This window comes from Etheostoma cragini, chromosome 15 (genome assembly GCF_013103735.1).
Source record: "Etheostoma cragini isolate CJK2018 chromosome 15, CSU_Ecrag_1.0, whole genome shotgun sequence".
NCBI lineage: Eukaryota > Metazoa > Chordata > Actinopteri > Perciformes > Percidae > Etheostoma > Etheostoma cragini.
In genome coordinates, this window is record NC_048421.1 from 7,422,992 (window position 1) to 7,436,938 (window position 13,947).

General features: G+C 38.9%; 1 protein-coding gene across 4 annotated transcripts; it reads left to right on the forward strand.

Moving 5' to 3' along the window:
- Window positions 1-89: 89 nt before the first annotated feature.
- On the forward strand, window positions 90-13,690 carry LOC117958752 (mitochondrial Rho GTPase 1-A). 4 transcript variants are annotated; one of them, XM_034895357.1, is made up of 18 exons: window positions 146-197; window positions 295-348; window positions 492-544; window positions 1,041-1,149; window positions 2,510-2,611; window positions 2,884-2,982; window positions 3,100-3,208; window positions 3,390-3,510; window positions 4,422-4,506; window positions 4,730-4,875; window positions 5,064-5,164; window positions 5,407-5,537; window positions 5,818-5,901; window positions 6,036-6,158; window positions 6,264-6,466; window positions 7,335-7,457; window positions 8,416-8,514; window positions 9,493-9,559. In XM_034895357.1, exons 4-18 carry the CDS (start codon window positions 1,093-1,095, stop codon window positions 9,557-9,559), a joined length of 1,650 nt encoding a protein of 549 aa, XP_034751248.1. In that variant the 5' UTR covers window positions 146-197; window positions 295-348; window positions 492-544; window positions 1,041-1,092. The 4 variants fall into 4 exon arrangements, with proteins under 4 accessions (XP_034751244.1, XP_034751246.1, XP_034751245.1 ...); XM_034895353.1 differs by lacking the exons at window positions 8,416-8,514; window positions 9,493-9,559 and adding an exon at window positions 12,491-13,690 and having other exon boundaries at window positions 90-197; XM_034895355.1 differs by lacking the exons at window positions 7,335-7,457; window positions 8,416-8,514; window positions 9,493-9,559 and adding an exon at window positions 12,491-13,690 and having other exon boundaries at window positions 90-197.
- Window positions 13,691-13,947: the final 257 nt, after the last annotated feature.

Sequence of the window (13,947 nt, forward strand, 5' to 3'; positions counted from 1 at the left end):
ACACACACACACACACACACACACACACACACACACACACACAATCAATGATCCCTATACCATAATGATATAAAGATACTGATTTGGTATTGGTTAAAGCTTGATAACATATAAAACACTGTGCTGATCCTGTTCCTTTTTGACACCTTTTAGAGGCAGAACAGTCAGACGAACAACTGTACCAAGAAATATCAAAGGTGGGGAGACTTAATGCTCACTCTTATCTGGTCATGTAATCTCTGTACCCCATTTATTATGTGTATTACAAGTTAATATTGCTATTTGTCTTTACAGGCAAATGTTATCTGCATAGTTTACTCAGTCAACAACAAGAAGTCCATTGAAAAGGTGAGCATGGTTTCTCTCTGTTCTCAGTATAGTTCATCAAATACGTAACTGCAATACGGAATTTGAAACAGGACGCGGCATCTTAATTTCAGAAAATTAATTTGCGTGGCTGCAATGTTTGATGTTGTGCTTTACTACCCTAGGTGACAAGCCACTGGATTCCCCTCATAAATGACAGAACGGATAAGGATAGCAGGTGTGTGTCACTTCAGTAGATGTGTGTTTGTGCGTATGTGTCTGTCTTCCTTCCTTGTGTGTCATGTCATCTAGGTGGTGCTGCGTTTACAAGCTTGAAATCATAGTGGGAAGTAGGGGATACATTGTTTAGTTAATACTTACTAAACTGCATGTCATATTGTATGAAATAGAGAATCATTAGTTCTGTTTTTTGCCTTTGCTAATTGTTGTAAACCACAAGAATGAGTATGCCGTATTAACCTAAAATTGTATTTTTAAATGCTCCCTATTTTCCCAAGATACTTGTTGACACACAATAGTACAAAACCCAAAGATAATCAATGTACAATAATATAAAATGGAGGCAGCAACCAGAGAATTTACCATTTTTGCCTCAAAATGATGTAAACAATAAATCTATTATTAAATAGCTGCCTATTATTTTTCTGTCAATCCACTGACTGATTAATTGACTGACCGTGGGAGCTCAATAGTAATGAAAGACTTTTCTTCAGGGTACCATTGATCCTTGTGGGGAACAAGTCGGACCTGGTGGAACACAGCAGCATGGAGACCATTCTCCCGATCATGAATCAATACCAGGATATCGAGACCTGTGTAGAGGTAAGACATCAATACACAGCTTCACATCTATTGAGGCAGGGCTGTTTGCAACCACTCATTCAAATGTCAAACAAAGTACTTTGATGAAGCACTTGAGAGCAATGGAATGGCAAATGAATTATGAAATCCAATACTACCAGTGGCTGTCAGAGAGAGGCTGGCTGTGTGCTGGACAAATTGGCCCTGAGCGGCTCTCGGTCTGCACTCCAGCTCCAAACTCCACTCACACACTGACTGAGTCATTAATAGATTTATATTACTGAACCTCACGCTCCATGGCCACAGCTCGCTGACTGAGAGTGTGTTTAGAGACTTGGCTCTCATGGAGGAAGCTAGTCTGGGTCTGTATTACTGTTTTATTCAAATTTCCCTCCGTCGCAATAGACTGCTCAGTCATGTGATCCTCAGCTGGATTAGTTACAAGGTTAAAGAGGGAGATGAGGAGGACGTGAGAGAAGGCACATACAGCGTGGATACAGTTTTTGGACAGTCCCATTGCTGGTTAGAGAGAAGACATGTGAACCAATGTTTTACTGCTGGCTCAGTGTTTGACCAAGCCCAGGGTTGGTTGTATGTCCTGCTTCTATTTAGTGACTCACATATCTGTGTTTCTTTATCAGTGGCCAAAAGAAAAATATTTTACTTAAGTAAAAGTAGCAGTGCCGCAATTTAAAAAAAAATACTCTGTTAAAAGTGAAGTCCTGCATTTCAAATCCTACTTAAGGAAAAGTATGCAAGTAAAGGACAAATGTATAAAAGTAAATTAATTCATTCTGTAGCCATAATTGTCTCTGTCTGTGATTATCATTATTATATATTATACTGTTGGATTATTATCAATGATGCAGTAAACTAAGCTGCACTTGGGTAACTATAGTTATATTTATTTATATTATATTTATATATTTATTATTATATCATTTAATTTTTGTATAACAATGCATTGTATTTTATAGGCTCTTAATAGTAGTTTAAATCTGCGAAGTAACTTGTAACTACAGCTGCCAAATAAATGTAGTACAGTAGGAAAATACAATTTTTCGTACTGCAATGTAGTGGAGTAGAATGTACAAGTAACTTGGAATTGTTCTTAAGATCAGCACTTAAGTGAATGTAATTAGTTACTTCCGCCACAGTTCTTTATTAACCTTGTTTGACCATTGATGCTCTATTGACACTGTTAAATTGTGTTTTCAAATAACTTAATTTACATTTTTGGGAAGTTGTTGAAGTAAAAGTAATCAGATTTTTATTATTTTAATTTCTAAGTGAACTTTTCAAGTCTGTGATAGCTGATAATTTTCCTCCAACATTGCTTATGTTCATGGAATTCACATGCATGTGCCCTCTTTTTCCTCAGTGCTCGGCTAAAAACCTGAAGAACATCTCTGAGCTCTTCTACTACGCCCAGAAGGCTGTTCTCCACCCGACAGGACCCCTGTACTGCCCAGAGGAAAAGGAGGTGAGGTCTATACATTAGATTCAGCAGACATTTTGATTTGTCATAGTAGGAGTTAGTCTGGAAAGTCCTATTTTGAATGACTGACAAATGCATGGCACCCAGTATCACACCAATGGTATTGTGAGATAACCTGAGGTTACCCAATCTTACCTGGAGAGACAAAGTTTAATTGGTGCATCCCTATGGTAGTGGCCACAATGCTTACTGTTGAACTTAAATCTTTCTGCATTATATAGCTACACACCTAAATGATTGTTTCTCCTCCGTTACAGTTGAAGCCTTCCTGCATTAAGTCGCTAACAAGAATCTTTAAAGTGTCTGATCTGGACAACGACGGCATCCTTAATGACAATGAGCTCAACTTCTTCCAGGTAACGTTTTCCACTTTTTTTAGTAGAGTCGGTGTCAACATAATTTTCATGACTACTTAAGATTTCAAAATGGTCATCATTAGTTAAATGGCTGTGTTGCTTATTGTGTATGTCTAGAGAACATGTTTCAATACACCACTGGCGCCTCAGGCCTTAGAGGATGTGAAGAATGTGGTCAGGAGGAACATGACAGATGGAGTTAAGGATAACGGACTTTCACTCAAAGGTCAGACACTCTCTTGTTTTCATATTTCTCCTCTTTTCTATGTCCTCCACTTAATTACTTATCCTTCTTCATGTCCCCTTAACAAACCCTCCCTGTTTTTTGCTTGTCATTTTAGTCCATTTGTTTATGACAGTTGACTGTTGACAACATCCGTTCTCTTGTCATTGGCTCTTTATTGCAGGCTTCCTGTTCCTGCACACCCTCTTCATACAGCGAGGTCGACATGAGACTACCTGGACTGTCCTGAGGAGGTTTGGTTATGACGATGACTTGGAGCTCACACAGGAATACCTGTTCCCAATGTAAGTGCAAACTTAAAGCACAGAATCAAAGGACTTTAACTTAACTTCTTTGACCACCGTTCTGAAATGCAATCCAGAAGTAAAGGCTTGCCATTACAGTTACGAAAAGGACAGTTTTTCTACAATAAAATGGTTTCCATAATTAAACGTAGTGCATGCTCCACGGAAAACAGCACGGAAATAATTGAATTATAAATCAAAAATTTTATAAAATAACATTTGTTACATATTTATTGATGCAGTCAATTCATAAATCAACAGTTTTTTGGGGGAAGTAAGGACGGATGGACATATGACACACGGGGAGCTGATGTGTCAGTTTGTTTAAAATATAACAGCAATTGTTCCACGGACAGTAATGGACCAGAACCACGTCAATACTTAATTTAACTTTTTTTTTTTATAATTACTGAATAAAAAAAAAGATAAAACCAGTTCTTCAGTTTTTTAAAAGATAATAAAAACTAAAGGCCGAGGATGTCAGTTGGAGCTTCCTGCCACAATGAAAATCTGAGTGAAAATCTGGTTTAAAAGCATTCCAAACAAAGGCATTTAAAATGTCCAAACTGCCATTATGCAGTTTTTTGTTTGAGTTTGAGAAAAGCAGAACTTAATGTGTGTGAGTGCTCAAATATTTGTGGGTGACAGTGGTCAAAGAATTATATTTAAAATGTTTGTATTGCATACCCATAATAGCATATTTGTTTTATAATTTATAGTTGTATTGATGTGCTGTTCCTCTTTTAAAATGATCTGTTGATTACAATTGACAGGCTGCATATAATTTCCTCTTATCTACTGACTTGTTCTAGTGTTGTGACCTAAATTGATTCAGTCTTCATTTGTTACTTTTGAAATAGACCGAGTGAGCCTCCGTTAAATGATTGCTTTTGTCTGTCCCTGTATCACAGGATAAAGGTGCCTCCAGACTGCACCACAGAGCTTAACCACAATGCTTACCTCTTTCTACAAAGTGTCTTTGACAAACATGACAAAGTGAGTGGTTAGAAATGTTGAATATTTAGAAATGGGTTATTTCTTTATTATTTCTATTTATGTACATAGTTTGTATTTTTAAAGATGACCACTTTTCTGCTCAATTAGTTAAAACAAACCTTGTGTATTTTTGTGCCATTTTTTAAAAATGCATTTGACCTGTTGGCCACGTTTCTTATGCCCAAATTTGTGAGTCAATGTATGTGAACTTGGTATGATCCAGGATAGAGATTGTGCACTGTCACCAGAGGAGGTGAAGGACTTGTTCAAAGTGTTTCCCTACATGCCCTGGGGCCCGGATGTTAACCACACGGTTTGCACTAACGACAAGGGATGGATCACATACCAGGGATACCTCTCCCAGTGGACGTGAGTGTGGAACATATCTATTAATATACATATATGCACATTCACTTCTATTTTAGTTTTATGTAACCTGAATACATTCACACTACTCTATGACATTCATCATTATATAGAATACATAGATCATTTAACAAAATGCTCATAAATCTTTCATTCTGTCAGACTCATCATGACCTGTTTTTTTGTGGTAGGTTAACAACATATCTAGATGTACAACGTAGTTTGGAATATTTAGGTTATCTTGGCTACTCTATCATCTGTGAACAGGAGTCCCAGGCAGCTGCTATTACAGGTAAGAGAACGTAATTAAACTGAATTTATGTTTTTGTTTTAAGCTGAGCAGCACTGTATGTTGATAAGCTAACAAAACTAGTAGTAGGTAGTTGTGGACTCATTTCTGTACAGAATAAACTTTTAAGTTTTTATTTTTGTTAAAATTTTAATTTCAAATAGAGGCATGGATTTTATAACATGTTGCCATTGCGCATGTAGGTTCTTGCTTGGTAAAAATGTTCCTTGTTCCTGTTCCTTCAGTGACTAGGAACAAGCGCATTGATCTGCAGAAGAAACAGACCCAGCGCAGTGTCTTCCGCTGCAACGTCTTGGGGGCCCGGGGCAGCGGGAAGAGTGGTTTCCTCCAAGCTTTCCTGGGCAAGAACCTGCAGGTTAGTTTAAATCACGGCTGTAAATGATTTCAAACTCCCTTTTTTAGCAGTTTGTCTTGCTGGACACACTCAGTTTCAGAGGAATCCCTTCCATGGGGGCTACTTTTTACATTTATGTCACGTCTCAAGTAAACTTTATCAGCTGCTCTAATTACTGTGTGTAATTAAGTCAACTTCCAGATTTGGAGCTAACAAACCAGGGCCAAAGGGGACCATCTCATAACCATGTAAATAGTCTTGATTGGTTTCTGTTATTGACCTTGTTAATTTTCTACCCCAGGGACAGAGACGGATTAGGGAAGACCACAAGTCCTTCTATGCCATCAGCACGACCTATGTTTATGGTCAGGAGAAGTACCTGCTGGTAAGAACCATTTAATCATCATCTGATTTTTGGATAACTGTTATTTCGGGTATGTTAGACTGAAAAATGTTAATCCCCCATTTGCACACTCTTTCTCTCTCACTCTGTTCCCTATCCAATCTGCACACTTTAAGCTCCATGAGGTGATGCCAGATTTTGACTTCCTGTCTGAGGCGGACCTAGCATGTGATGTGGTCTGCCTGGTGTACGACATCAACAATCCATGCTCTTTTGAATACTGCGCCAAAGTGTACAAGGTATGTTTAAGAAGATGGAAAAATGCTCTTTGGATGCACTGAGGCTTGTAAGGCTTTCTGCTATTGACGCTCTAACCGGTAACATTGGGCATTTGTGTTTGGCAGCAATACTTCATAGATAGCAAGACGCCATGCGTGGTGATTGCCGCCAAGTCAGACATGCACGAAGTACGGCAGCACTACAGTCTCTCGCCACACGAGTTCTGCCGTAAGCACAAGCTCCATCCACCCCAGCCGTTCACGTGCAGTACGGCCGAAGCACCAAACAAAGACATCTACACTAGACTCACCACCATGGCTATGTATCCGTGAGTATTAAACCTTATCTAGATAACACTTTACACATCTGTGAGTGTTGCAACCTTATTCGCATTGCCCATCTTTTCCTGTGTGTGCCTATCCACTTTTATGTCTCTACTGGATGTATGTGTCAGACAGTGTCTGTAATAGTCAAGGGTTACAGGATGGGAAAATGAATTAAATCAATCAGGTATACCCCCTTGTGAGTGCTGGTGTTGATCAGGGCATGACAGTTTGAATTGTCCAGCCACTTTAGTCAGTGAGTAAAACTTTCTAACTTAGTTTTGATAAATCTAGGAGCAAAATTAAGACCGGCCAAACTCTACTGCGGTCTCTCTGCGGTCTAATATTAGGTGATGGTCTTGAGATAAATATTTAGTTTTTACTGGTGGATTGATGCTTTATGCTCTTAAATTGGTTATACCTGTTGGGTCACGGAAAGGTTCTAGTCGTCGGAGCCGGAACAATTACAGATTGTGAGAGTTTTTGTATTTTGTTCATTTCCAATTATATTCTAATAATAATCATTAGAATGTTTCTGTTGCTGTGACTGTTCCCTTCCTTTCTTTGTGGTTTTCCCTTCCTTATGTTGATTCTCTTAAGTTTAGACTTTTAAAATTTCAGTATAGATGTTTCCTTATCAATGCTTTTGTTTACTTTGTTAATAAGTTGAGGGGGTGGAGTTAAATAGCAGCAGTGCAGGTTTAAACTCAGAAGTGTGTATTCTCTTTATTCAGGTCTTTGATTTAGCCAAGTGGTTAGACAAGGTTGAGATTCTTGTCTACCTAGCTTTGGCCTCCTCCTCCGTGTGTTGTTTGTTGCGTGTTATGTTTTCTGTGGTGGTGAACACACTCATTTTTGTGTGTCTTTCCGCAGCCATGCCCGTCTCCGCTGCATGTGTGCCTGCAACAGGTGCACCTATTGCCTGTGTCACAACCTCCTCAAGTCGGAGCTGCTGCGCAGTATTAAGGCCCAACTCCGCAGGGTCGTTTTCAACAGGTTCATACGTAGAATAGGCTGTAGTGTTTTAACATAGATTCATTCCTCCTCTCTGTGTCTCCCACCGTTGGGTGTGACCACCAGGGTGGGTCACAGAGAGGCTCTTTTTTTGCCCAAGGTCTTACACGGGTGATGGTGACAGCTCCTCTGCTTTGCTTCAGTGCTCACCCGTGGTCAGGTTTACACTGCATATCCACTTCAGCGAAAAGGGAATACTAAATGTGATTGATCGTGATGGTAGTGATTTTAAAACATAGATAGTCTTCCATTTGTGAATGATTTGATACTTTGGTGGTTGCTTTCTGGGAAAATCTCATTTCAGGATCAGTTGTACCTCAGCTAGGTTACGCTTGTTGACAAAGAGGGATATTTGGTTGTACAGCTTAAAGATATTCTCTCAAACCAAAAGATCAACCATCAGTTCTAGAGATAATTGTTTCTGCTTGTTAATTTTAATTTTGTTTTTTCAAACTGACTGTGAAAAAAGAAAAAAAAATCAGAACTCATTTCTTTTATAAATCTGATATCCACCCAGGGGCAAAACATCTAAACGGAAAAAGTAGCTCCTACCTGGTCGAGTAAGGAGAAACTTAAAACAAAAGATGTGTGTCCGAACTTCAGGACGTTTTGGTCTTAGAGTAATTCAAAAAGTATTTTACCCTAAAAGTAGCTCTTAAGTCACTAATCCCTGCTCACAATCAGGCAAATGCTGCAGGTATTGAGATTTTGGAAATAGATATACTTGTCAACCAATCACTGTAGACATGGAGTGTAGATTCAATGATAAAACATTATGTCATCCATATTCTCGTAGGAGTTTTTTGTAAAAGTTACTCTCCGCAGCTTTAATTCAAGATAATCAAAGCTTCACAGCCAAACCTAAAGACATTTCATTTACTTTCTGTGTCATATACCTAAAACCCATTGGTCATGTTAGGTGTTTTGGTGTCTGCTCCAGCTCCAACCAGCCCACCTGCTCTCTGTACAGTTTGACACAGCGAAGTGTGACCAGGCTGTGCCAGCTAACACACAGGCTTCTAGCCAGGGAGGTGACAGTGTGTTGGAATCTGTGTGAAAAATGCATGATGTTATTTGCCTGTACACTGCAAATTAACTCCCAATACTAACCGCCATACATAACACAAATATGTTGTAAAACTGCAAGCATTTTCATTTTTATTCAACTGAGTAGTAACCTAACCCTTTTTCCGGAATAGAAGTAAATTTATAACTCGTTTTTATAGAATGTTATGATACCGTAGTAACTATAATAACCCATATCTGTTGTCCAGCCAGTTAATCATTCTGAAAAAATAACAACAAAACTCTTGAGAAGGAAAAAGAATATGTTAAGTTTTGTGTGGTAAAAAAGTATCAGGGATTCCAGGTGTGAATTCTGACAATTAGTTGTTAGAAACTGACCAATATAGAGCTGTTTGCTCCCTCCTGTCTTGCAGCGGATATGCAAACTGTAAATCTTGACTAAGCATATTATTTGGATGGAGAATGACCGAAACAAACTGGTTTTTGCTTCATTCACACTGAAAACCTCATCGATGTCTGCATGTTTGCTATGTGATTTCTTTTCAATCACATAAGTATTTAACATTTTTCTGTCTCTTAATTTCTCTAAGCCACTACCTTTCTCCACTACCCTTAATGGATGGAGTGATTGGATTATTATCTATGATGTTTTCAGTCTTCCTTTCTCTTCATTTTGATTCTTAACACTGAAGTCTACACCTACAGGAGACACTTCTTTTATAATTAAATTTTTTTTAAAGGGACATAACAGCAGGAGACACCTTATTTTGAAAGCACAATTGCAATTGTACATGTATGCTAAAACAAAGACTGCTGTTTACTTGTTCTCCTGTAGTTTTAGACTTCATACATACAGGCTGATGTTTAGAATCAATCACAATGTGTTTCTTTGATGTTTACATTGATTGTATTGTACTGTACCAATCACCCTGTCATTTCATCCTGTTTTTATTTTCTTGTATTTCCCGTCTTTGTCTCTTCCACTCTGTAGGTGTTCATTCACATGTTATTGGCTGCCCCTCTTCCTTTTTCTCTTGCACGTGTTCACCCTCTGCTAATGTGTCTGCTGTTGTGTTGCATGGCTAACCTGTTCACTACCTCTTAAGATAACCACAGGCATGTTGGGGATTGTGTTGTGTTAGATTTTTGGCAAATAAGTGATTATTGTTAGTCCAACAATAGCATGTGCGTTGCATCCAGTACTATCACTTTGTCTTGGTGATTTTTTAACCTCTGGGAGTTGACACAATCATAGCATGGCACTTGTTGGGCCCGGAAAGCAACACACCACATTGATTGCCCACTGGTTTTCGAAAAAGTGGATTGGTTGACTGGGTTAGATTACATTGTAATCTAGGTCATCTTGCATATTGTGCAATATTGAAGTTACTTAGGTCACCAAAATAACAAGCAACAATAGTTTATTGTGTTGGGCCACTTGTGCTTTAAGAGTTTTGGTGGTGATGGAAGGTCTCTACTTTTCGGACTGGGTAGAGTTGGGGGATGGGAGACAGTTGGGTGTAACTATTATAATTTTAAAACAACAAATGTATCTAAACAACTAATATTTCACCTGCCCAAATTAATCATTAGTAATGTCACCAAGAAACGGAATCAACTGAATCATATTCTACCAAAATTCAGATCACAACATAAGTTTTATTTTGATGTCTCCCAGCCTTGGTTCTGAAGTTTTGAAAAGAAAGAAAATGTAAATAATTTGATGTTTATGAAGAGGCGTACAAAAGCAAGTGCAAGCATTCATAAAGACTAAATTAATCGAGAAAGTAAATGACGGATCAGTCGCCTCTAAAATAGTTGATGATTGCAGCCCTAGTCAAATTTAATATGAAGTATCACCCAGCTCTACCTACTATATCTGTGTGTATGTGTGTGTGTGTGTGTATATATGTGTGTGCACCCTGGGCAACCATGTGATTGTGTGTGTGTGGAAGGCTGCTGGGCTGGGTGGAGGCTGTGGTGAGGATTTCAGCCTGACAGCAGGTTTTAGCCATCTCCAAAGTGGAGGGGTCCATCTTAATGGAGGCCTCGGCTAATTCCCCCAGAAAGGTAAAAGCTAAAAACTCAGGAGGGATGTTTTTTTGTTTGTTTTTTTACACCAGTCCGGAAGTACGTGTTGGATAAACTATCCCCTATTCAGCATTGACAGTTTGTCAGGTCATAAGTTTAACAGCAATTATCAATATTTATATATATTCCTGTAGTATTGCAGAGAGTCTAATTAGAGTCTTTATGGAAATAGTTCTACATCTTTGGAAATATGCTTATTCATTTTCTTATGGGGAGTTTGAGGAGAGAATCAATATTGCTCTAATATCTCTTTGTTGAACATGAAGCTACGTCAGCAGCTGGTTAGCTAAGCACATAGACTAGAAATGGGGGGTAAAAAGCTAGCCCGTCTGGAAAATGTTAGCTTACCAGCACCTCTAAAGTTCACTAATTAACACATTATATATTGTTTGTTTAATCTGCACAAAAAAGATGTGCAAAAACAAAAAAATTACAAAATGCCTGTTTGCCTGGGTTATGTGCTGGAACATTTCTTTACCAGCAGCATTAACTTACTGGAGGCTCCATTGGTTGTCTGGCAAATGTTCAGAGCCAAGAAATAGTTATCCTGTGTCCAGTTTTTGTGCTAAGCTAAGCTAACTTACAGCAGGCTATAACCTTATATTTAACAGTTTTGAAAGTAAGTAATCTTCTCATCTAATTCTCCACCAAAAAGTGAATAAGTACATTTTCTATTATAATAACATTTTTTTAAAAAACTATTCAAGGCAGCAAAGACAGCTAGAATGGGTTTTAGTCAATTAGAGGGAGCATGTTTTAACTGTGTGAACATGATGTTTTAGGCTGGTTTCTCTCATGTAGGATCAGGACCAGGGTTCTTGTGAGTGTGTTGTACAGCAGTCACACTTGGGTTTGCTGTCTCCATTGCCTTTTTTCATTGCTTGCTTTTATCACAGTCTGTATAGCTCCCCAGTGTTTGTGTTTCTTGCCAAATAAGCTGGATCTGTGTTTGGTAGGGATGGTGTTTACCCAACTGTAATAATCCATTAGTTGTATATGTTACTAGTTTTCTACCTTCCAGCTCAAATCAGAGTAGCTGCTCTCATAGTCCAACAACTTTCCTTTCTCCTTTTCCCCAAACCAACTGTCAAGAGAATGCATGTGTTCCTATTTCAATTTGGAATCACAGGGCGGTGGTAAGTCACTTTACGGTACTGATTTTGGAAAATATCCACTGGAGAAAGAGCACACAGCTTTGTTTTGTCATTTGGCAACATGTGGTTTTAAATGGGGAACTATGCAGTTTCTTTAGCTTAATTTACCTCAACTGAACAGCCTTGGAATCATTGGAGTGGTTATATAACTTTTTAGAGCTGAATGGTGGCCGTCTCGCTTCCCCCTAGCGCCTGAGCAGAAAAACCACCCTTGCAACTTTGGGCGGGCGGGCCACCGGCCTCCAGCATCAGGAAGTATCGCATGAAATCAGTTCTGACAATGTTACAAATTTCTTCACGCCACTGCAAACAGGCCCACACGCCCCCATTCAGGAACCGACCATAAAAACAAGGTAGAAAAATAAATATAAAATTGTGATCACAAAAAAAAAAAAACAAGGTAGCGATTTTTTTTTCACACTATGGTCAAGGCTGGGCTGGCAAAAAAGAAGCAATAAGTTAGAAAATCATTGTCGGAGGAACAGAGAAAGAGGAAACGGCAGACTGAACGAGTGAGGAGTCAGACACAAGAAAACACCGGAGCTACCAGATAACTATTCCAAAGCTGTAGGGGGGGCTCTATAGAGAAACCTGTGAGCAAAAAGCAAGAAAACAGCAAAGTAATTGCCAAAACTGCATAGCGCCCCTCTAACAACGGAGTTGTATCGCGTTATGAGCCGCTGCCTCTTCTTCTTGCTTCATTTTTCCATTCACCTGCTCTCTGTCTCTTTCTCCCTCTCACAGACACATGGCTCAGGCGGACCTGAAGAACTCAACCTTCTGGCTGAGAGCGAGCGTTGGTGCCACAGTGTTTGCCGTGCTGGGCTTTGCCATGTACAGAGCACTTCTGAAACAGCGGTGATCATCAGACAGCATGAGACAGCTACTTCCTCCCCCGGTCCCACTGTTGACTCTGTCCCTTCCCCCCTACCTAAAAGACTCCAAAAGACTGGCTGACTAACCAACCAGGCCTATTGACTCAGCCCCCAACTCCACCTCATCCCCTTCCAACAATGCAGTACGTGCAAGAAACAAATGAGCAAAATAATAGGTACATTTTATATGCATTTACAAATGAAGAGTACGGTTTAGTATTTTTTGTTAATCTTGTGAGGAAAGGGACAAGTGATTTAAAATTTAACTGCCCATCATTTAATTTGTAAATACTGACATGCTGTGATCTGTTGGTCTAGTCTAGTCAAGGTCAGACACAACTAGTCACTGGATGTTTTCAGCCTATCCAGTCCTCCTTTTTTTTTTTTTTTCTCAGGTCAGTATTATTACTTAGATGGTTAGTGATCAGACAGAGGCAGCCATATACAGAAACACCACAAAGGGACTTGAATCTGTTAAAAGTATGTATATGCAGTATATTATGTATGTATTCCTCAAGAATTTTAGGATTGGACCCATTTATGGCCTCAGAAGCCAGGAGCAACCCCTACAGGATGTGTTAGTTATACATCTAACATTAGAAAGGTCACAATTGGCATGTATATTTTATGTGTTAATTTATTAACCAGTTTATTTGTTTTCTTGTCTGTTAGAGTGCACTGCATGAAACAGATGGAGGGATTTACATTTTACTTTTATTTTTGTATTTAGTGTTATCAAAGCAGTCTTCATGGTGTATCATGATTTTCAGCTTGTTTTTATTTTTTCTGGTTTTCAAATAGAGCTTTGTCCCTCATGTTATATTTTTATGAAATTAGAAGCACCATAGAGCAACAGATAATGCTATTAACAACAGCCATTCAGTGCACCTCTCTCACCTTAAAACTATAAAAGTGTTTCTTCTCATTCTTCTCTTTTCCAACATTTACAATAAGAAATTGTGCGATCTGGCACAGTGTGTTGGGTGAAATGACAGCTAATTTAAAAGCAATGACAAGGAAAATAAAATGGTTTTAAATATCTGTAATAAATGACATTTACACCCACTGATATCACGTGTTTTTGTGTCCCTGACAAGAGTAGTAAATGTGCTGTATTTATATAGCGCTTTTCCAGTCTTAACAACTGCTCAAAGCGCTTTTACATCTACAGGAAACATTCACCATTCACACACATTCATACACTGTGGCTGGGGCTGCCGTACCACCTGAACACCTGCTCATAAGATAAACATTCACACACATTCACACTCCGATGCGCAGCACCGGGGTTCAGTGTCTTGCCCAAGGACACTTCGACAATGACTG